At 42.1% G+C, this 23,947-nt stretch overlaps 1 protein-coding gene across 7 annotated transcripts in view; it reads right to left on the reverse strand.

Annotated features, from left to right (window-relative positions):
- nbeal1 (neurobeachin like 1) overlaps nucleotides 1-23,947 on the reverse strand; it is a 248,860-nt gene that overhangs the window by 145,026 nt on the left and 79,887 nt on the right. For 6 of the 7 annotated variants that reach the window (XM_033024391.1, XM_033024389.1, XM_033024388.1 and 3 more), the window contains exons 7-9: nucleotides 6,783-6,868; nucleotides 2,022-2,328; nucleotides 1,292-1,398 (exon numbers count right to left, since the gene is read on the reverse strand). In XM_033024391.1, coding sequence (XP_032880282.1) covers nucleotides 1,292-1,398; nucleotides 2,022-2,328; nucleotides 6,783-6,868 — 500 coding nt within the window. Of the gene's footprint in view, nucleotides 1-1,291; nucleotides 1,399-2,021; nucleotides 2,329-6,782; nucleotides 6,869-23,947 lie in introns of those variants that run through there. The other variant, XM_033024392.1, reaches the window with a different exon arrangement.

The following is a 23,947-nucleotide window of genomic DNA, read 5'->3' on the forward strand; positions in this document are numbered from 1 at the left end:
AATTGGAGGAAGGACATTATTGCTATTGAGGGAGTGCAGCGTAGGTTCACCAGGTTATTTCCTGGGATGGCGGGACTGACATATGATGAAAGAATGGGTCAACTGGGCTTGTATTCACTGAAATTTAGAAGGATGAGAGGATATCTTACAGAGACATTAAATTCTTAAAGGATTGGACAGGCTAGATGCACGAAAAATGTTCCCGATGTTGGGGGAGTCCAGAACCAGGGGTCACAGTTTAAGACTTAAGAATTTAGGACTGAGATGAGGAAAAACTTCACCCAGAGAGTTGTGAATCTGTGGAATCCTCTGCTACAGAAGGCAGTGGAGGCCAATTCACTGGATGTTTTCAAGAGAGTTAGATTTAGCTCTAGGGGCTAAAGGAATCAAGGGATATGGCGAAAAAGCAGGAACGGGATACTGATTTTAGATGATCAGCCATGATCATATTGAATGGCGGTGCTGGCTCGAAGGGCCGAATGGCCTACTCCTGCAACTATGTTTCTATAGTATCCAAACACATCAGCAGTAAAATTAAAAATACACCCCTAACAAGCAGGTTTGGAGCAAGTCGCCAGTTGTTTGAAATTGACATTTCTATGGTTAAAATACAAATACTGTCTAATACGTTAGCTCACTGAAGTGCAGTCAACTTTCTCAAAGCTGATAATGCAGTTACCTCTGCCTCAAGTCACAAACCTAGATCTTTAATGTTTGCTTTTATTTAGTTACATCATAACCATCATGAACATCTCTCAGGTGTCTCTGCTGAAGTGCAGCCTATTCCCATTTGACTATTAAACGACTTTTGCTTTTGTACAATACCATACCCAAGGATAACGAATATCATTTCAGTCACATCTAACTACGGGATTCTTGGTGAAAAATTCATTCTGACCATTTAACAATGGCATTATCCAGACTAAAAAAGATCTGTTTAGCCTGCACTCTAATAAGAGAGAGATAGACCATCCACATGGGAATGGAGACATTTATCTTTTATCATTGCATGAACCTTAGTAGCTTATTATTAGCAAAATTTGTAAAGGCCTCTGTACAGCAAAAGGGAAAAGGCACTCATTTAAAAACTTTTATGATATAATAGCCGCCTGAATTCAAAGTGAAATCTAATCTCCAGAGTTATAACCAGAACATTTCAATGAGAGGACAAATTCCTCTAATTTCTGATTTCCACAGACAGTAGTATGAGCCCATATAAAACACTGAAGAGTAACAGCTGCATTAACCAAGTCAAACCAAATAAGCACTCTGATATCAAATGGGATTCTACCTTGCTGTTCTGTAACAATCGAGTGAGATGTTCAAAGCAGTTGCTATTCAGGAAGATTGCCTGAAGGACAGGTCTGTCAGAGCAATTTAACATCTCTGGAATAGTGCCTGCGGAGAGAAAATTCAACAATTCATTGTTCATTACATAGAGATTCAATGAAAGGTTGACTTTACAGTCCTTGTTATTCCTTTTTCCACAAGACCAATGTAACTCAGAATATACAAGTGGAACATTTAGATCATCCCCAACAATGCTTTTCACCTACTTTCTCAGCATAATCTAAAGATCATCCACACTTCTGCTGCCAGTATTTAAACTTGTATCAAATCCTTGTCACCGTCTTCAACATGTTTCAATAACTTACAACAGGCACCCTGTCCAGCAATGAAAATATATTACAATTTTCATCTTGTTCAAATTCCTCCATCCCCTCTCCCAATCTCTGTGGTCTACTCCACTGAACCATTCAATGCTCTACTGTTGGTGGCCAAGTCTTTCATTGCCTAATTCCCACATACTGAAATTCCCCCCTTAAACCTTTCTATCTTAGTCAGGATGGTTCTTAAAACCTACTACTTTGACTATCTTTTACCAAGTTAAGGGCACTATGTGAAGAGAAATGTTGTCATAACATGAATTAGGATATTTATTTATTGTGCATTTATTCATTTAAAAAAAAAATCAGCCCTAGCTATAAGTGAAAGACATTCAGAGCAGGCAATCTACTCACTCAGCATTTGTATTTGTAGTGCAATGAAACTGCTCTCCCAGTTCCGAGATTTGCAATTGACCAGCAATGCAACATGATCAGAATTGAGCAGCTTGAAGTAATTCTCAAGGATTGTGCCGATCTCCACCTGCCTTTGATCAGAGCTGCTGGTAAGCAGTATGTGAATCACCTCAGTCAGGCACTTCAGGGTCAGCTCCAATTTATGGCTTACATCCTCTGGGTCCTTATCATCCACCAAATCACAATCTGCCAGCACCCTCATCAATACTTCCATTGTAGCTGGTGAGATTGCCTGGAGTGCATTGCGCTGAAATAATAATGATATAATTCTTGGTTATTGATTAGTACGAGTGTCAAGGGTTATGGGGAGAAGGCAGGGGTTAGGAGTTTGAGATAGATCAGCCATGATTGAATGGTGGAGTAGACTTGATGGGCCGAATGGCCTGATTCTGCTCCTATCACTTCTGACATGATAATTTTTCATAAATCAATGAATTTTGCAGCTTTATTACATTGATACCCATTGGAAACAAAATTCAGTGGGAGGAAACAATAGATCTGCCAAGACAGTTCTACTCGTGGATGTTTGGGAGGTAGTAGAAATGGGCTACATGGTGATGGGGTTAATGAGGCTGCGGGGGGGGGGGGTGTTATTTCGAGAAAGTGAAATCACTGATGTCTAGGAGGCAAAAGCTTGGTCTTCAGTGGTGAGATGATGTCAAAAATAAGCCACAGACTTCATGGATCATATCTACCATCTCAGCTAAACTCTTACCAGCTTGTTTATCCTTGGTAGACAACTTGATAAGATTGACAGGGACCCTGCTTTCAATTGACAAGGAAAGTGTCATCAAAGTCGCCTCTTCAATTCTGGTCACTGGATCAGCTGGTCCACAAGTGCCCTACTTCTTACCCTCCCTACATCTATTGATTACAAACTGCCAATGCAACACTTGCACTCCACTCAGTCAAGACCAGCACCAATACTGCCATTACACCAGGAGTTTGGTGAACTAACCTCTGCCTCACAGAAGTTAGCATCAATTCTGATGCACCTAAATCCTATATATATTTCAATCAATACCTATATATCTTCCAAAAAAGTTTTTCAAAAAACTGGACTCAGACATTACAAATTTTATATGGGACTATAAATCCCACAGAATACAAAGAACACACCTTAGTAAACCCAAAGAGCTGGGTGGTCTAGCACTCCCTAACTTTATGTACTATAATTGGGCAGTAAATATTAAAAATATGATTCACCTGCTGGACAATTCTGCCCAGCAGGTGGACTGGATTGTAATGGAGAGAGAGGACTGCTCTCCGTATAATATAGGAGCGACTCTCCTTTCACCAATAAATCTGAATAACAAAAATTACAATAGAAATCCAATTATACATAGCGCAATTAGAACTTGGAAACAAATAAAACAGAATCTAAAATTAAGAAATCTATCTCTTTTAATGCCAATAGTCAATAATCCGTCGTTTAAACCTTCTACTATAGATAAATCATTTACACAATGGGAAAGAATAGGAATCAAAATGCTCGGAGACTTGTATGAATTCGGAAAATTATTATAATTTCAACAATTACAACTGAAATATAATTTGAGAAATAATCAATATTTTAAATATCTTCAATTGTGTGACTATCTGAAAAAATACACAAAAGACTATCATAACATGCCTCCAGACTTACTGGACAAAGCAATGAAGACAAAGGCCGAATCAGCAAACCTAATATCATACTTATACAACACTATTTTAAATATAGAAATACCTACAACTGATGGTATTAGAAGAGACTGGGAACAAGAACTAGCTATAAAAATTTCAAAAGAGAGCTGGGATAAACACTTACTATGTGCATAAATGCTCGATCAACGTACGACATACTCTAATTCAATTCAAAACATTACATAGACTATACTATTCAAAAACAAAAATAAATAAACTTTTCCCTAAAGTCTCACCCATTTGTGATAAATGTAAGTCTCATGAAGCTACCATAGCGCACTCTTTTGTTTTTTGTATAAAAATCCAAAAAGTCTGGAACGAAATATTTGAAATCTTCACAAAACTATTTAAAATAAAACTCATACCAAAAGCAGAATGGATTATTTTTGGAATAACGGAACGTAGCCCTGAACTAAACGTGTTTCAAAAGAATTTACTTAATTACGGGCTAATAATGGGAAAAAACTTATACTCAAATTCTGGAAAGATGCTCCTATACCAACAATAAAAATGTGGATTTCAAACATGTTCGAAACATTACATCTGGAAGAGATGAGACTCCTCCTAGCAGGCAAAGCAGACCACTTCCAAAAGACGTGGTCTGCATTTATGGACTTATTACAAGCATAAGGTGCAATAGTAATTTAAAAAATAAATGGTGCCAGGATCTGGTAACGGGGGGTGAAAAATACGGTTGGTATATCCCTTTTTGCAGAGTTTTTTTTTAAAATAATAGAGCGATTGTTACTCTTTCTTTTCTAGGGTCTATTTCTTAACTTTCTTCTCTAACTCCTTTTCGAATGGGCTTTCTTTTCCCAAAACTTTCCTGCACCTTCACGACTCTTTCTCACTTTCCTTACTTCTTTTATTTCTATCTTTTTTAAAGTTCAAAAAATGAAGGGGTATAACAAATGTAATGAGATATATCTGGTGTGTATTACTGCAACTTATTGTACTTCTAATTTTAAAAAAATGAAAGAAAAAAAAAATGGAAAAAAAAAATGCTGATGCACCTCTTCTTACCTCTCTCTCGACCATGATCCCACCATTAAATATCATGGTATTGTCTCTTAGACATCAGTGAACTCTATCTCAGGAGCTCATCCCTCCACTAACACCAAAAACAACCCACTTCTATGTCCTTCCCACGATCAGGACTGTTATGGTAGACCCATAATTTCAACCAAGGTTGATGAGGCCAAGGCCATAGATGCTGACTATATGGAATTCAGCAAGGCCTTTGATAATGTGTAAGAAGGAACTGCAGATGCTAGTTTAAACCGAAGATAGACACAAAAAGCTGGAGTAACTCAGCAGGACAGGCAGCATCTCTGGAGAGAAGGAATGCATGACGTTTTGGGTCGAGACTCTTCTTCAGACTGGCTAGGGATAAGGGAGACAAGAGATATAGCCTCCTCCTTGGCCAGAGTGATTCCCACCACATATTGGAGGAGCAGCACCTCATATTTTGCTTGGGTAGTTTACACCCCAGCGGTATGAATATTGACCTCCAATTTCAGGTAGTCCTTGCTTTCTCCCTCCTTCCCTCCCCTTCCCAGCTCTCCCACAGCCTACTATCTCCTCCGCCTCTTCCTTCCTTTTTCCCGCCCCCCGACATTAGTCTGAAGAAGGGTCTCGACTCAAAACGTCGCCTATTCCTTCGCTTCATAGATGCTGCCTCATCCGCTGAGTTTCTCCATCATTTTTGTCTACTTTCCAAGAGATATAGATGGTGATGTGGAGAGATAAAGTCCTGGGGTGGCAGGAAAAGGGGAGATGCAACGAGGCCTGGGTGTCATGGTACACCAATCATTGAAAGTAGGCATGCAGGTGCAGCAGGCAGTGAAGAAAGCGAATGGTATGTTAGCATTCATAGCAAAAGGATTTGAGTATAAGAGCAGGGAGGTTCTACTGCAGTTATACAGGATCTTGGTGAGACCACACCTGGAGTATTGCGTACAGTTTTGGTCTCCTAATCTGAGAAAAAACATTCTTGCCATAGAGGGAGTGCAGAGAAGGTTCACCAGACTGATTCCTGGGATGGCAGGACTTTCATATGAAGAAAGACTGGATAGATTCGGCTTGTACTCGCTAGAATTTAGAAGATTGAGGGGGGATCTTATAGAAACTTATAAAATTCTTAAGGGGTTGGACAGGCTAGATGCAGGAAGATTATTCCCGATGTTGGGGAAGTCCAGAACAAGGGGTCACAGTTTAAGGATAAAGGGGAAGTCTTTTAGGACCGAGATGAGAAAATCGTTTTTTACACAGAGAGTGGTGAATCTGTGGAATTCTCTGCCACAGAAGGTAGTTGAGGTCAGTTCATTGGCTATATTTAAGAGGGAGTTAGATGTGGCCCTTGTGGCTAAAGGGATCAGGGGGTATGGAGAGAAGGCAGGGATGGGATACTGAGTTGGATGTTCAGCCATGATCATATTGACTGGCGGTGCAAGCTCGAAGGGCCGAATGGCCTAATCCTGCACCTATTTTCTATGTTTCTATGTTTCCATAAAGAATAATGAATTAAAGATATGCAAAAAGTAACGCTGATAAAGGAAACAGGTCATTGTAAGTTGTTTGTAGGGTGAAAATGAGAATCTAGTATGACTTGGGTGGGGGAGGTATAGAGAGAGGGGGATTATGATCCTTAAGGGTGCTGGAAGCCAGATCATGAAGTGTACTTAAGATGGAGACAGATAAATACTTAAAAGATTCAGGAACTGAGGGTGATGGGGAACTGGCAGAGAAGAGGAGTTGAGACAAACGGAATCAGCCATGGTTATTTTGAATGATAGGGCAGTTTTAAGGGGCCTAATGGCCTACTCCAGTTCCTTTTTCGTGTGTTTCCATGTCTGATAAAACTTCATTAGTCTGAAATATTCACTGACTTGCTAACTTAACCTGCTGAGTTTTATCAGCATTTTTGTTAACTCATGTTTCTAGCATATATTTTGCATTTCCCTCTAATTTAAGTTATTAATGTTCAATAGTAAAACAACTTAATTGTGCAGTTCTCACCTGTCCACCTGCAACAATGGCACCAAAAAGATGAAGAAGACAACATTTCAGATTCTCCTTCAGATGCTCACTCTCTTGAAAACATTCTGAGAAAGATAAAGCAAACTGATCAATTAAATGGCGAAATCAGTCACAAGATATCCAACTGAAAGAGAATGCAAACCACTGGAGCATGGGCCGCAGTGCGTTTTTGAAAGTGGGGGGGCTGAGCGATCACTGATCACCTGCCTCGGGGGTACCCGGCGAGGGAGTGGAGCTACAGAGCGGAGGGATGGTGTCGAAGGTGGGGGGCAACCCCCCTCCCACGGTAGGGACTTTGCTGTATTCCAATCATGTTTTAGTGCATTGTATGATTTCAATGTTTTTTGTTTGGTGTATTTTTAAGATAATGTAGGGCCTATGTGAGATGCTATCCAAACAGATCAGGTAATATACTGCACATAAATATAATTAACTTAACCTCAAGCATAATAGAACACAAGGGAAGATACTGAGTGCAGAACATCTAAACATAACTAAAGCTCTGATCTTGTGATCTTCTGGTTTGCGTGGTTTTTCTATTTACGCAAAAACGATACACGATAGCACTACGATTTTTTTGTCAGCTCACTCACCGTTTCCTGTGCTGCGAGTGCACCATTTCATTCCGATCGGTGGTATAATGTAAAAGTCAGCGAGGTTTAAAAATCGTAAAAAGCGCGCGCGCACAGATCTATCTCCTCTCCTGCCAGTCAGCGCCTCTCGAATTGGTCTCTTCTCCTGCCACTCCGCGCGACTGTCCGCTCCTTCCTGCGCCATTGCATCTTTACTGGAGCTGAGGGAGGCCGGCGGAGGTCTCCAACCGGACACAATTTTCGGAGGGACCGGCGCAGCGATGTCGCCAAACGGAAAGCAGTGAATCAGATCCCGACGGAGGAGAGCGTCCAGCACCCGCTGCAAATCCCAAATGCACCGCCATCACTACGCCCCGCAGCTCCAGCCCCATCCCCTCTGGCCCTCCTCGCTGGCTCCTGCCCCCTCCCCCGATGAGGGTGCCGATGGCTGATGCTCCTCCAGGGCACGGGGAGCGGCAACCTCGAGATCCTGGGGAGGGAGAGTGGGGGAGGAGAGGGGATAGAGGGAGAGGAGGGTAGAGGAGTTATGGAGGGAGGGAGGGTAGGGGAAAGGAGAGGTGAGGGAGGGATTGGGGAAGGGTAGGAGGAGAGGGAAAAGAAGAGGGAGGAGGTGAGGAGGGAGAGTGGGGGAGGAGGGAGAAAAGAAGGAGAGGAGGGGGGAATAGAGGAGGGGGGAATGGGGGAGGTAGGGAGCGGGGAATAGAGGGAGAGGAGGGTAGTGGGGGAGGTGAGGAGGGATATTGGGTGGGATAGGGGAGGTGAGGAGTGGGGGAGGTGGGGGATAGAGGGGTAGGAGGGGGGTAGGGAGGGGAGAGGAGTTATGGAGGGAGGGAGGGAGTGACTGGGGAAAGGAGAGGGAGAGAGGTGAGGGAGGGATTGGGGAGGGGGGGAGGAGAGGGGAAAGAAGAGGGAGGGTGAAGAGGAGGGGGAGAGAGTGCTAGGGATGAGGGGAAATGAGGTGCGCCTGTGCAGTTGGGGGCTATGGGTGAGTGGTGGAACATTGCGTTGGGGGACCAAGCCTCCTGTGTGACAGGGACCCACCTTAATCTAGTAGAATCATACAGTTGGAGACAGACTCTTCGGCCCAACTTGCCCACGCCAACCAACTTGCCCCATCTACACTAGTCCTACCTGCCTGTATTTTGCCCACATCTCTACAAACCTTTCCTATTCCATTTACTTGACCAAATATTTCTTAAATGTTATGATAGTATCTGCCTCAACTACCTTCTCTGGCAGCTCGTTCTACATATCATCTATAAAGAATGTAAAATGGTTGCCCTCAGGCTCTTATTAAAAATTTCCCCCCTCACCTTAAACTTATGCCCTCTGGTTCTAGATTCCCCCACTCTGGGTAAAAGACAGAGTAAAGTTAACAATCAGTTCCTTGGTTTCATTGACATTGAACAAGATTATTGTTCTGGCACCATTCAATCAGAGGATCAATCTCCCTCCTATACTCTGACTCATCAATATCGTAATTTGTCCAACATAGGCTGTGGGCCGAGGAGCTTTATTCCAGTGTTTCGTGACCCAAGTCACAGAACTACATGAAATTTTCACATATTGTGTAAAAATATTATATAAATCACCCCTGAAACTCGTCATGAACAAGACTTGCACATTTTTATTAAATTAGAGAAAACCCGGAAAAATCTCGGGTATTTTTCGTCCAATCAAAGCATGTTTAACATTGAGTTGTATGCCACTTTGTTTCAGGCTAGCTAGGCAGGGAGCACACAACATTGGTGAGAGGACTTCACTGATGCCTGTTTTACTGGAGATTCCGATGAAGGTTTTTTCTAGTTCTGTGGAATACATGTCGTGGAAACTTGCAGCAGGGCAATGCAATTTAGTGAGAAAAGTATTAAGAAGTCTGAAGAATGTGCAGCTAAGTGGATAGAAGTGGAAGAAAGTCTTGAAAGCAAAGTCCCTGCTGAGATGCTGCAACACAAAGTTGTGAAACCAGTGAAACTTTGTGAATCAACTCAAACTGAAACGTAAGATCTAAAGTCTGAATTTATGGAAATTAATCTGTATGGACTTTAATTAATTTAATTGCACCCTTTTATAATGTGAAAAAATGAGATTTGGAGGCTGTACATTCACTCATTCATTCATTCACTCACTCACTCACTCAGTCACTCACTCACTCACTCACTCATTCAATCATTCATTCATTCACTCATTCATTCATTCATTCATTCATTCATTCATTCACTCACTCATTCATGAAGTTGAGGGTCTAAACTATGTGTATCCATAACAAGGTAAATTAAACATTTTCACTAATGCCAGCTTGTTGTAGTCAAATAAGTCTTTAACATCTAATCTCGGAGCTGCCTGCGATAACTTACCGGGAAAAAGTGCTCCGATCGCGGGGCCTATGTACTTAACATAGTGAAGCCGCGGTATCAATTAAGAAGCAGCCGATTCGCGAACGCGGATTATCTCCGCGGGCGGGGGGGGGGAGGCTGTACATAGTGCCGTCCGTAGCGGCTGTTTCCAGGCCCCGACCATGGGAGAAAAACGGAGGAATATTCATTGCACTTTATAGGCTGCCATTGGAGTGAGAAATGGTAAGAAATGGCTGATGTTTATGTAGAAATGAATAGGTGTATGTGAACTTGAACTAATTTATCTATGGTAGTAACAGTGTTATTCTCATTAACAATAAGAAGAGGTTGAAATGTTATGAATTGAAGTCCATGCAGACTTAATAATAATAATAATAATAAATTTTATTTAATGGGCGCCTTTCATACATCTCAAGGACACCTTACATAGTAATCGGAATAAAAACATATAATCGGAATAAAACAAGTAATTAAAGACATCACAGTGACACAAATTAAAAACAGAATTCAATCCAAAAACAGAAAATCAAAAACACAGTGTGAAAAGATGTTTTTTTTTGTAGCCTCTGCCTGACCCTCCACTTGAACTTGAACTAACTTATCAATGGACTTCTCAAAACTTATCAAAAGACTTGGAATCTGATGAAGAATATTCAGATGACGATTAGATGTAATGTAAACAAATAAATTGGGGAAATAAATGATTATATAAAGTTTTATTTTAGTGTCGATCATTTCACTGTTTATTTGGTCAAATTATTTAAACAATGAGTGAATTACTTATGATAATGGCGTGCTGGTGAATGACAGTGCAACAGCCCACCCATCCACACATACATACACACATCCACACACACATCCATCCGTATGCACACTTCCATGCATGCACACACACACACTTACATGCACACATACATCCGCACACACACACATCTGCATGCAGACATACATGTACACATACATCCACACACATACATCCACACACATACATCCACACACATACATCCACACATACACGTTTGACAGGTATACACAGACGCACACACAAACTACAGATACTCAAACAATGCAACACTTTTAGGGTTATTTTATGTTAAACGGAATAGCCCTCATTTGCAAAGGCACCATCAGGGGGTCTCTATCATATATATAGGCTCATTGTAGCTTAAAATGAATACTAATCGAGTAAACATCAGAGCATTCGATTCTTGGTCAGGATGTGACATTTACATCAGAAATAAGACAGGTCTTTTACAGGTCTGCCACCCAGCCTGGCACTGCCCCAGTCCCACTATGGCCATTACCTCCACTCTCCCCACTATGGCAGTCAGTGGGGTTCAGTAAACGTAGGAACCCAGAGGATCTGTCCTGGCACTTTAATTAGGCAGGTTCATGAGCCCTTAAAACCTCAGACCTCTGCTGCAGTCTCAGTACATCTCCTATTAAAGCGACTGGAAGATGCCTTGCAGGACTGTCCCCCAGCCTGGAACTGCCCCAGTCCCACTATGACCGTGACCCCCACTCTGCACACTGGCAGTCAGTGGGATTCAGTAAAGGGAGGAACCCACAAGAACTGCCCTCACCCATTAATTAGGCTGGTTCAGGAGCAAAACACTCACAATTATATTCATCATATTATTTTTATATAATACAATTATGATCACAGTCATATTTACAAGTCATAGGTATAGGTATAATAATATATAGTTTAAATGGACTGCAACTCGGAAATAGGCTGCCAATGGTGTAATATGGGCATTGGCCACTAGATGGTGCGTACTTTCCCGATTTCATTTTCTAATTAGCTTAATTAATTAATGTGCAAAGTTTGGCAATGACGATTTATGACTTCCTTCTCAATTATATTTCATCTAAATCTGTGGAAAATGTCATGTAGTTTGGCGACTTGGGTCACGAAAACCGATTTTTAGACACATTTTTGATGCTCGGCCCACAGCCTAACAACGGTGGTGTCATAACAGTTCCAGAGCATAACAGTTCCAGTGAAAAAGTCCACTGTCCGTAATGAGGTAGTTTGGAAAAACAGGACTGCACCCGAGGACCGTTTCAAAGTCTGTTTGTCATCTACATCAATGTTTTGTATGAGAACATACAGGGCAAGATTAGCAAGTTTGCTGATGATACAAAAGTTAGTGGTTTTGCAGATAGTGAAGATGGTTGTGAACGATTGCAGCAGAATCTGGATCGATTGGCCAGGTGGGTGGAGGAATTGTTGATGTAATTCAACACTCTGGGTAGTGTTGTAGAGCAGAGGGATCTAGGAGTACAAGTGCATGATTCCATGAAGGTCGAGTCTTAGGTAGATAAGGTGGTCAAAAAGGCTTTTGGTACTTTGGCCTTCATCAGTCAGAGTATTGAGTATGGATGTTGGGAGGTCGTGTTGCAGTTGTACGAGACGTTGGTGAGACCGCATTTAGAAAATTGTGTTCAGTTCTGGGCACCATGTTATAGGAAAGTTATTGTCAAGCTTGAAAGGGTTCAGAAATTATTTACGAGGATGTTGCCAGGACTAGAGGGTGTGAGCTACAGGGAGAGGTTGAATAGGCTGGGTCTCTATTCCATGAAGCGCACGAGAATGAGGGGAGATCTTATTCGTATACAAAATCATGAGAGGAATAGATTGGGTAAATGCACAGTCTTTTACCCAAAGTAGGGGAATCGAGGACCAGAGGACATAGGTTCAAGGTGAAGGGTAAAAGATTTAATAGGAATCCTAGGGGTAACCTTTTCCACACAAAGGGCGGTGGGTGTATGGAACAAGCTGCCAGAGGAGGTCGTTGAGGCAGGGACTATCCCAACATTTAAGAAACAGTTAGACTGATACATGGATAGAACAGGTTTGGAGGAATACAGACCAAAAGCAGGTAGTGTAGCTGGAACATGTTGGCGGGTGTGGGCAAGTTGGGCCGAAGGGCCTGTTTTCCATGCTCTATCACTCTATGATTACATTTCACCTCCACCATGCATGAATGTTTCAAAATCAAGTGGTCGAGATTTATTGCCATATACTCAAGCATGAGCAAGTTACATAGAAACATAGAAAATAGGTGCAGGAACAGGCCATTCGGCCCTTCGAGCCAGCACCACCATTCAATATGATCATGGCTGATCATCTAAAATCAGTACCCCTTTCCTGTATTTTCCCCACCGCTTCTACCCAGTGCTTGGTACCTACTTCTAGCAGCCACTGGTTGTCCTCCAGGATGCAACGAGTCGCAACCATGCCGGTCACCAGGGCGCATTCGGCGCAGAGACTCTCACGGCAGCGGCCCAACGCTTCCTCCTTGCCTTTAGCCCAAGGCCCGGCCGCCTCCGACGGCCTGGGACTCTTGTACTGAGGCTGCTCCATGGCTGGAGCTGCAGCGAGCGGCTCGTCAGCCCCGGCTCCCCGTCTGCATCTGCCCCCGCCGCTGCTTCTGCTTCCATCCCTCCCTCCGCCCCGGCTCCCTAACACCCATGACCAGGTTGCTCAGAGCACAGCAGCGCTTCGTCCAAAACCGGAGATAATAGTGTGGAAACAGTCCAAAGTCCTTCCAGGTAATTATCCAACTATCAAGTCAAGTGCGTTTAATTGTTAAATGTAGCGAAATGGAGCAATAAAAGTCTTGCCTGCAGCAGCATTACAGGGCTGTAAACACAGTACTCATATAATATGACATTAATATTGTTTGTTTTTTGTGTGTACGTATGTCGCTACACTGCGTGCATTAACTACACATTATGAAACACCTGTAGCCGAAAAAGTGAGGGTGCTGCAGCCCCTCCGTGGGCCATATGGAGGAATTTGGGTCTGAACTCGTCTGAAGAAAGCTCTCAACCCAAAAAGTTGTCTGTTCATTTTCTTCCACAAATACCGCCTGACCTGCTGATTACTCCAGAAGTTTATTTTTTTGCTACAGCACCTGGTGTGTCTTGTGTCTCTCTGAGAGATAAAGTGACTTGCTAAAATCCAATACAAAGTTTATTTGCTGTAGATAAAGCTGCAATGACAAAGAATAAGTGGAATATGGACCTGGTAGTCACTCTTGTAAACTTTGGCAACATTGCACTTAATGAGTGTAACTGAAATTATCTACATATGTAATGAATCATCTTCAGTTATTCTAATGCATGAAAAATCCATGACTGGTTAATCTTTCAATTCCTTCAAAGATGCTCTCTGTACCTTTGAAAAATAAATTAAATATAACTCCTTTGTGTCAGCTGTTTACACTTGTGCTCTCATCCAATTCTGTTTTTATTTCAATTTTCTTCCCGTGCTACTTTTTTCCATCTGATACAATTCCGTAGCTGTATCAACATCCTAATACTTCAATCATACCCATTTAGCATGGGAATGGACAGTGAATGTCTGTGAACTATTTTTACACAGGAAAGGGTAGCAAAGTAAGTTGATCTCCAGAATCAACATCAGTTTCAGCAAAACCAAATAGCAAAGCAAGAATTTAATTGTCCTATCTGGGACACATGACAATAAACTCTCTTGAATCTTGAATCTAGCCCTCGGGGGAGATTCCCAGCCCAACATCAGAATCCATATTGTTGGTCACATTGACAACTTTTTCAAATGCACATTGGCATCACCCCCAAACTATTTCTCCATTACATCTTAAGAGAGAGTTAGGTAGAGCTCTTGGGGCTAGTGGAGTCAAGGGATATGGGGAGAAGGCAGGCAGGGGTTATTAATAGGGGATGATCAGCCATGATCACAATGAATGGCGGTGCTGGCTCGTAGGGCCGAATTGCCTCCTCCTGCACCTATTTTCTATGTTTCTATGTTACATCGACGACTGTATCGGGGCTGCCTCTTGCACCTGAGCACAACTCATTGAGTTCATTAACTTTACCACTAACTTCCACCCTGCCCTCAAATTCACATGGACTATCTCAGTCACCTCTCTCTCCTTGATCTCTTCATCACCTTCACAAGGAACAGACTATCGATTGACGTCTACTTCAAACCCACTGACTGTCACGGTTATCTGGACTAGACCTCCTCCCGCCCTGCCTCTTGCAAAGATGGTATCCCCCAATCTCAATTTCTCCGTTTCTGTCACATCTGCTCCTAAGATCAGGCTTTCCATTCCAGGAATTCCGAGGAGTCCTCTTTTTGTAAACGTGGTTTCCCCTCTGCTGTCATGCATGGATCCCTCACCCACATTTCCTGTGTCCCTTAGATCTGCTCTCACTCTCCCTCCAGATGGAAAAGGATTAAGATCCCCAAACCTCGCCTTTTCCTCCATCTCGAGTCGGACAAATCATTCTCCGACATTTCCGTCACCTCCAACGCGATCCCACTACGAGTCACATCTTCCCATCCACACCCCTTTCCATCTTGTGCAGAGGTTTCTCCTTCCGCAACTCCTTGTTTCACTCATCCCTTTCAACCCAAACCCTCTCCCCTCTACTTCCCCCTGCAACTGCAGAAGCTGCAACATTTGTTCTTATACCTCCTCCCTCACCTCCATCCAGGGACCCCAACTGTCCTTCCAGGTGAGAGGTTCACTTGCACCTTCTCTAACCTCATCTACTGCATTTGGTTTTCCTGATGTGGCCTCCTGCACATTGACAAGGCTAAGATTTGACTCAGTTGGCCAAGGCCTCCTGGATCTCCCATTTGCTAACCATTGTAACTCCACTTCCCTTTCTGATCTTTCTGTTCTGGGCCTCCCCCATTGTCAGAGTGAGGCCACACACAAACTAGAAGAACAGCACCTCCAGTGGTTTGCATTGCACATAGCTGTTCAGGGGATGCAGAGGATCAACTCTGTGACTGCTTGGTGTCGGTAGACTTGGCGAAGTTCAAGGACTCAAGACTGCAAAGTGTAGGACATTTTAGATCGACTACATAAAACTAGTCTGGTGCGATTCTGGATGCTTTGGGGTGGGGGGGGGGGGGGATTAAAATGCATGTTTGTATTGTTTGTCAGAGAGGAATTTGCTCGGACTGCTAGCTGATGAAGAATCTATCTGAGCGTCTGCGCTAGACTCTTCTGGCTAAAAACACGCCCAGACTACGTAAATAACTCCACCCACATTAACACAAGCAGATAACGATTAAAGGTAACTAGACATGTGGCTATAATAAACTTACTTAAGCTAAATGGCTCCTACATTTCTTAAATGATGTTCCAAACAGTTGATTTTGGTAAGCCTAAGGTTTGGCTGCAGAATAAAAAGTTGTAATCTTGTTTCTCAGTCTCATAATGGCTTCTTTGACTTTCATTGGAACAATTTTGGTCCTCATGTTGATAAACAACAATAAAAGTTTCCAAAGGTGAAAGACTGGAGGAAAGACTAGGTGCTGAGAGCTCACTTATACCTGCATTAAGGAGGCATTTAAATACACCTGAGCAATTACAAACACCTGTGAAGCCATGTGTTCCAAACATTACGGTGCCCTGAAATGGGGGACTATGTATAAACACAGCTGTAATTTCTACAGGGTGAAACCAAAGTGTATGAAAATACCCTTTAATAAAATCTGACAATGTGCACTTTAACCACATGTGATTTTTTTTCTATTACAAATCTCAAATTGTGCAGAACCGAGGAAAATAAATAAATGATGGGTCTTTGTCCCAAACATAATGGAGGGCACTGTAGCAACCCTCCCTGAATGGAAATATATTGTATCACAATTATTTCATTGTTGCTGTGTTTAAATCCTGGAGCTCCTTGCCCAATTGCATCATGGGAGTATTTGCTTTCAAAGAAATACAACAGTTTAAGGCAGCAACTCACTTTTCAAAGGCAATTCAGGATGTTCAATAAATGTGGTCCTCACCAGCAATGCCCAGATCCCCCAAAATTAATAAATATAATTCAGGGTGCCACTTAGCAGGGTGGTGAAGACAAACCGACAACAGTAACAGATTTCAATCTTGGACAATGATTCCCATCCACAAAATGTATTGGAAATGAATTTTTCATATTGTATGTTGATATGTTGTAATGTTTGTACATAACAGTACGACTGGAGCTGTGAACAGTTTCAAGGCAGGTCCATTGATTGATACATGACAATTGTTACTGAGATCAGGGGGTCCTTCTCAAGAGGGAATTTGCAATACAGTTTAAAAAAAAGCAACTGACGTATTCCTGATACAACTTTAGAGCTGCACAGTAACAGCTGTTTTAAGATTAACTGGAGTAATTTTGGAATTCTGCTTCTTATACCCACGAGTCATACTGGTTTGATAAAACATAGCAGATAAACAAGTCTATTATTCACTATCCATCATTCCAGATTACATCATCGAGGAACACAGTGCATTTTAATTAGGTTCAGCTTGCAGTGAGTCATCCTAAATACCCAAAATGGTAACAGTGCCATGTGGAGTGACAACAGTGTGGAACGTTGCTCTGTTTATTAGGCTGCTTCAATCATTTCTTTTCCAGGAAACTGCTCTGATGCAGACTGTAGCAGATGTAATGGGGATACTGCTAAACCAGACAGAATGGAAATAGTTGGATAGTTCCTGCTGGTCAGGCTTTGTGGCCAAAACGTCACTGTAATTGATCATTTTTACAAACATGATTTCTATTTAACCACTCCAATTTAACAATTTACTGCATATTTTCTCCTCTGCTGTTCAGACTATATTTTCTACATAAACGTTTAATATGAGTCACATGCCACACCTGTAACTCACTGGCTGACAGTGTTGTCAATAAATAGTCTGAACAAGTAGCTTCATTCTTATGCAAACATTTGAATAGACTCTGATTTGATCATAGTATATACAAAACAGCCTCTGAAATTTTCCAATTCTATTTGACGCAGCTTTACATTTCCATAAGTAACATCTCTTTTAGAATCAGCTCTAATACTATGAAATGGACGAAGGACGGATGGTGCCTCTTCCAAAGCAATGAAGCAAATAGCACATGTTAAGGCTGGAGGGAAAATAGAAAGAACTAGACTAGAAGCACCAATTGTTCTTATTACTGGCCTTTGTTCTAACCAACTGCCTGTCAGAAAATCCCCCTTCCCTGTGTCGACCTATTACTTGCCACACTTTTCCCTTTCTCCTCTTCTCCTACAATTAATCTGAAGAAAGATCTTGACCTGAAACGTCACCTATCTAGTGAAGCTGCCTAACCTGCTGAGATACTCTAGCACTTTGTGTCCTCTTGTGTATTAACCAACATCTTTGGTTCTTTGTTTCAACAATTTACAATAAACAGCCTCTCCAGTTATTTTTGTTGTCTGTACACACATTACTGTGTGGCCAGGTTCAGCTCAAACTCCATCATCAAGTTTGCTGATGACACAGTGGTGGTGGGCCTGATCTCCGATAACGATGAGAAGGCCTACCTGGAGGAGGTGGCTGACCTGGCACTCTGGTGTCAGAACAGCCTCCTCTTGAATGTCACTAAAACTAAGGAGCTGACTATGGACTTTAGATGGGCACAACAACCGAGGACGTACACGCCACTGGGGATAAATGGGACTACTGTGGATAGGGTGAGCAGCTTTAAATACCTGAGAGTCCACATCACAGATGGTCTGACATGGACAACACACACTGCCGCACTGGTGAGAAAGGCAAGGCAGTGCCTTTACCACCTCAAGCAGCTGAGGAAATTCAGAGTCTCTCTGAGGATCCTTCAATCCTTCTACTCTGGTGCTGTAGAAAGTATCCTGACCGGAAACATTTCTATCTGGTTTGGCTACAGCTCTGCCCAGGCCAGGAAGGCTCTGCAGAGAGTAGTGCGTTCGGCCAAACGCACCACGAGAACTACTCCCCCCGCCTGCAGGACCTAAACACCAGGAGGTGCAGATCCAGAGCCAGCAAGATCATGAAGGGCCCCTACCACTCCAGCAACGGACTGTTCCAGCTGCTACGGTCAGGCAAGTGCCTCCGCCATCACGCTGCGAAAACAGAGAGGATGAGACTGAGTTTCTTTCCACAGGCCATCAGGACTGTAAACTCTGATCTCACCAGGCCATAAATACTGTTGTGTCCTCTTTTTTTAATGTTCTGTTCTGTTGTTTTGCACAATCCCGCAAGCGTTGCCACTTTCATTTCACTGTACATCTTGTATGTGTATGTGACAAATAAAGTTGACGACTTGATTTGGTTATTTCTAGATTCTCCTACTTCACATTGCTGCATTTAATATCACACAGCATTATGATTTTGCTCCCTCTCTTCTGCCTTCATTTATCTCTTTCTATTTAGTACACTAGATCGATCAGCAGTGATTAACAAACCTTCACCATCCCCTCTCAACTGACATCACCATGACTTACATCATTCAGTCTTCCTTGGCCTTACTGTGCATTGATAGCATTTGCATGTTCAGAAGCCGAACTCTATTTTATCACCAACACATTCACCAAAGCATAACAATACAAGCCTTATACTTGACATTCACAAAATAAAAGTCCTCCACTAATCTGACCTCTCTGTTCAACACTATCCACCAACAATAATTGTCAATAATAAGACTCCAGAAACAATCTTTATCAAGTTATGCGACGCATAGATAAGAGAGCTGGTCAATCTTTTTACCAGGATGGAAAAATCAAATACCAGAGAACATAGGTTTAATGAGAGAGGGGGGAAATCTAAATGATATTTACAAGCCAAGTGTGTTCTTTTTTTTTTACCCTGCCAAGGAAGGTGGTGGAAGCAGATATGACAGCAATGTTCAGGAGGCATTTAGATAGGTATATCAACAGGCTGGGAAATGAAGCATATAGCCCAGGTGCGCAACAGGCTGGGAATGGAGGGCTATAGCCTCGGTGCAAGCAGACAGTTTAAAATGGCATTATGGTGAACACAAACATTGTGAACCAAATAGTTTGCTGCTGTGCTGTACAGTTTTATGTCCCATTTCAGCAGCCACCTCTCGATGAAGCCAGATGATAAAATTCACCATCACCTCTGTGCAAACTACAGTCTTTGAACATTTGACAAAGAACGTTTGAAAATCAAGATCCCAAATCCAGCACAAAGTTTATAGGCAGCCACAAGCCAAGACCTAGACTATCCATATCAGGCATCTGAAAGCATCGGAAAGATACTATAAAAACCGTATCCTTAAAATCCTCCCAAGTCTATCGAAGAACAAAAAAAAGAGGATCAGTATCCTCTCCCAGGTTAACATCACATGTGAGACATTCATTACAGTCAGCTCTGATGAGCGGGTCACCCAACATCAGACTCAACTGCATACACATCAAGCAACTTCGACTCACATTCTACATCCTTATGACATTCTCCCTGAGAGCATGTAACCATATAAACCATATAACAATTACAGCACGGAAACAGGCCATCTCGACCCTTCTAGTCCGTGCCGAACACGTATTCTCCCCTAGTCCCATATACCTGCGCTCAGACCATAACCCTCCATTCCTTTCCCGTCCATATAACTATCCAATTTATTTTTAAATGATAAAAACGAACCTGCCTCCACCACCTTCACTGGAAGCTCATTCCACACAGCCACCACTCTCTGAGTAAAGTAGTTCCCCCTCATGTTACCCCTAAACTTCTGTCCCTTAATTCTCAAGTCATGTCCCCTTGTTTGAATCTTCCCTACTCTCAGTGGGAAAAGCTTATCCACGTCAACTCTGTCTATCCCTCTCATCATTTTAAAGACCTCTATCAAGTCCCCCCTTAACCTTCTGCGCTCCAAAGAATAAAGCCCTAACTTGTTCAACCTTTCTCTGTAACTTAGTTGCTGAAACCCAGGCAACATTCTAGTAAATCTCCTCTGTACTCTCTCTATTTTGTTGACATCCTTCCTATAATTAGGCGACCAAAATTGTACCCCATACTCCAGAATTGGCCTCACCAGTGCCTTGTACAATTTTAACATTACATCCCAACTTCTATACTCAATGCTCTGATTTATAAAGGCCAGCACACCAAAAGCTTTCTTTACCACCCTATCTACATGAGATTCCACTTTCAGGGAACTGTGCACAGTTATTCCCAGATCCCTCTGTTCACCTGCATTCTTCAATTCCCTCCCATTTACCATGTACGTCCTATTTTGATTTGTCCTGCCAAGATGTAGCACCTCACACTTATCAGCATTAAACTCCATCTGCCATCTTTCAGTCCACTCTTCCAACTGGCATAAATCTCTCTGTAGACTTTGAAAATCTACTTCATTATCCACAACCCCACCTATCTTAGTATCATCTGCATACTTACTAATCCAATTTACCACACCATCATCCAGATCATTGATGTACATGACAAACAACAGTGGACCCAACACAGATCCCTGTGGCACCCCACTAGTCACTGGCCTCCAACCTGACAAACAACCATCCACCATTACTCTCTGGCATCTCCCATTCAGCCACTGTTGAATCCATCTTGCTACTCCACCATTAATACCCAACCATTGAACCTTCTTAACCAACCTTCCATGAGGAACCTTGTCAAAGGCCTTACTGAAGTCCATATATACAACATCCACTGCTTTACCCTCATCAATTTCCCGAGTAACCTCTTCAAAAAATTCAAGAAGATTAGTCAAACATGACCTTCCAGGCACAAATCCATGTTGACTGTTCCTAATCAGTCCCTGTTTATCCAGATGCTTATATATATTATCTCTAAGTATCCTTTCCATTAATTTGCCCACCATTGACGTCAAACTAACAGGTCTATAATTGCTAGGTTTACTCTTAGACCCCTTTTTAAACAATGGAACAACATGCGCAGTACGCCAATCCTCCGGCACTATTCCCGTTTCTAATGACATTTGAAATATTTCTGTCATAGCCCCTGCTATTTCTACACTAACGTCCCTCAATGTCCTAGGAAATATCCTGTCCGGACCTGGAGACTTATCCACTTTTATATTTCTCAAAAGTGTCAGTACTTCCTCTTCTTTGAATCTCATAGTTTCCATAGCTACTCTACTTGTTTCCCTTACCTCACATAATTCAATATCCTTCTCCTTGGTGAATACCGAAGAAAAGAAATTGTTCAATATCTCCCCCATCTCTTTTGGCTCTGCAGATAGCTGTCCACTCTGACTCTCTAATGGACCAATTTTATCCCTCGTTATCCTTTTGCTATTAATATAGCTGTAGAAACCCTTTGGGTTTACTTTCACCTTACTTGCCAAAGCAACCTCATATCTTCTTTTAGCTTTTCTAATTTCTTTCTTAAGATTCTTTTTACATTCTTTATACTCCTCAAGCACCTCATTTACTCCATGCTGCCTATAATTATTGTAGATCTCCCTCTTTTTCCGAACCAAGTGTCCAATTTCCTTTGAAAACCATGGCTCTTTCCGATTTTTACTATTTCCTTTCAACCGAACAGGGACATAAAGATTCTGTACTCTTAAAATTTCACCTTTAAATGTACTCCATTTTTCTTCCACATCTTTCCCATAAAACAAAATGTCCCAATTTACTCCTTTTAAATCCTTTCGCATCTCCTCAAAGTTAGCCTTTCTCCAATCAAAAATCTCAACCCTAGGTCCAGTTCTGACCCTCTCCATAATTATATTGAAACTAATGGTATTGTGATCACTGGTCCCGAACTGTTCCCCAACGCATACCTCTGCCACCTGACCCGTCTCATTTCCTAACAGGAGGTCCAGCACCGCCCCTTCTCTAGTAGGTACTTCTATGTATTGCTGCAAAAAACTATCCTGCACACATTTTATAAACTCCAACCCATCCAGCCCATTTACAGAATGTGTTTCCCAGTCTATGTGTGGAAAATTGAAATCTCCCACAATCACTACCTTGTGCTTACTACTAATATCTGCAATCTCCTTACATATTTGCTCTTCCAATTCTCGCTCCCCATTTGGCGGTCTATAATACACCCCTATAAGTGTTGCTACCCCTTTCCCATTTCTCAGTTCCACCCAAATAGCCTCCCTAGACGAGCCCTCTAATCTATCCTGCCAAAGCACTGCTGTAATATCTTCCCTGATAAGCAATGCAACACCTCCACCTCTTGCCCCTCCAATTCTATCACACCTGAAGCAACGAAATCCTGGAATATTTCGTTTCCAATCACAGCCCTCCTGCAACCATGTTTCACTGATCGCCACAACATCATACTTCCAGGTGTCAATCCAGGCTCTAAGTTCATCCACCTTTCTTACAATGCTCCTAGCATTAAAATATACACATTTAAGAAACCCACCCTCTCTTATTATGTGCGGGACAATCAGTTAATTGGATAATATAAATTGCTCATATTGTGTAGGTGAATGATAAATCTGGGGGCAAGTGGGGGGAGGGAAATGAAGGAATGAGAGGATGGACAAAATGGGTTAAGGTAGGGTTAGTATAAAAAAAGTGTTTGGATGTCAACATGGGCTAAAGAACCTGTTTCCTTGCTGTATCTCTCTCAACGTGTAATGAAGGCTATGGGACCTTCACTTGCTATTTCAGCTACCGCAGATCCCAATGAACTGCAGTGGAAGCAAATCACCCTTAGTCTAAAGATCTGCCCGAGAAGTAAACTTTTAGGCCAAGGAGCTGGAGGCTCCTGTAGCCCAGATCATACAGCATCTACCAGGTCTCAGAAATTTGGAAATGCCACAAAATATTGTCTCTCCAACATCTGCCCAGCACTTTTGGAAAGGGTTTGAGCGAGGCAGATGTTGGGGAGACAAGCACCTTCGCCTCTTCAGACTATTTAATATCACTAAAATCCAACAGGAAGATGCACCATTTGCTTTGCAGGAGTGGTATGAATTAAGTCATCATTCACTCATTTTCAACAGTTTGAAATTTATCATTTTGACTATTTAAAAAGCTCCAGCACTTGGTGCTTTCAACAAACAGCTCGTTATACTTTGCCAATTATCGTCATCATATTTATCTTAGCTGGCTCTTAAACTCTGAATACAAAGGACCTGTTTGTGTTTGTCATGTATTTTGGGCAGCTAGCTGAAAACGTCAAATACTGCAGGATGCATCAAAATCTCAAAGGTTTACTAAAAACATTTTAATATCTGATAAAACTGATTCCAAATTTGTGCTGTACCAAAGGACTCTCAGAGCTCAGGCAGATAAGCAAATATTTTTGTTTAAACAAAACAAAGAACTCAATGGACTGCATTCTATACAAGGAAACTAATCTTTTTATTATTAATAATTTTTAATACATAAATGGATATCTTACTGACAAGCTTTTTCGTGCTTGTTCCCACTCCCTTTCCCTTT

Source organism: Amblyraja radiata, chromosome 7 (assembly GCF_010909765.2).
Source record: "Amblyraja radiata isolate CabotCenter1 chromosome 7, sAmbRad1.1.pri, whole genome shotgun sequence".
Classification (NCBI taxonomy): domain Eukaryota; kingdom Metazoa; phylum Chordata; class Chondrichthyes; order Rajiformes; family Rajidae; genus Amblyraja; species Amblyraja radiata.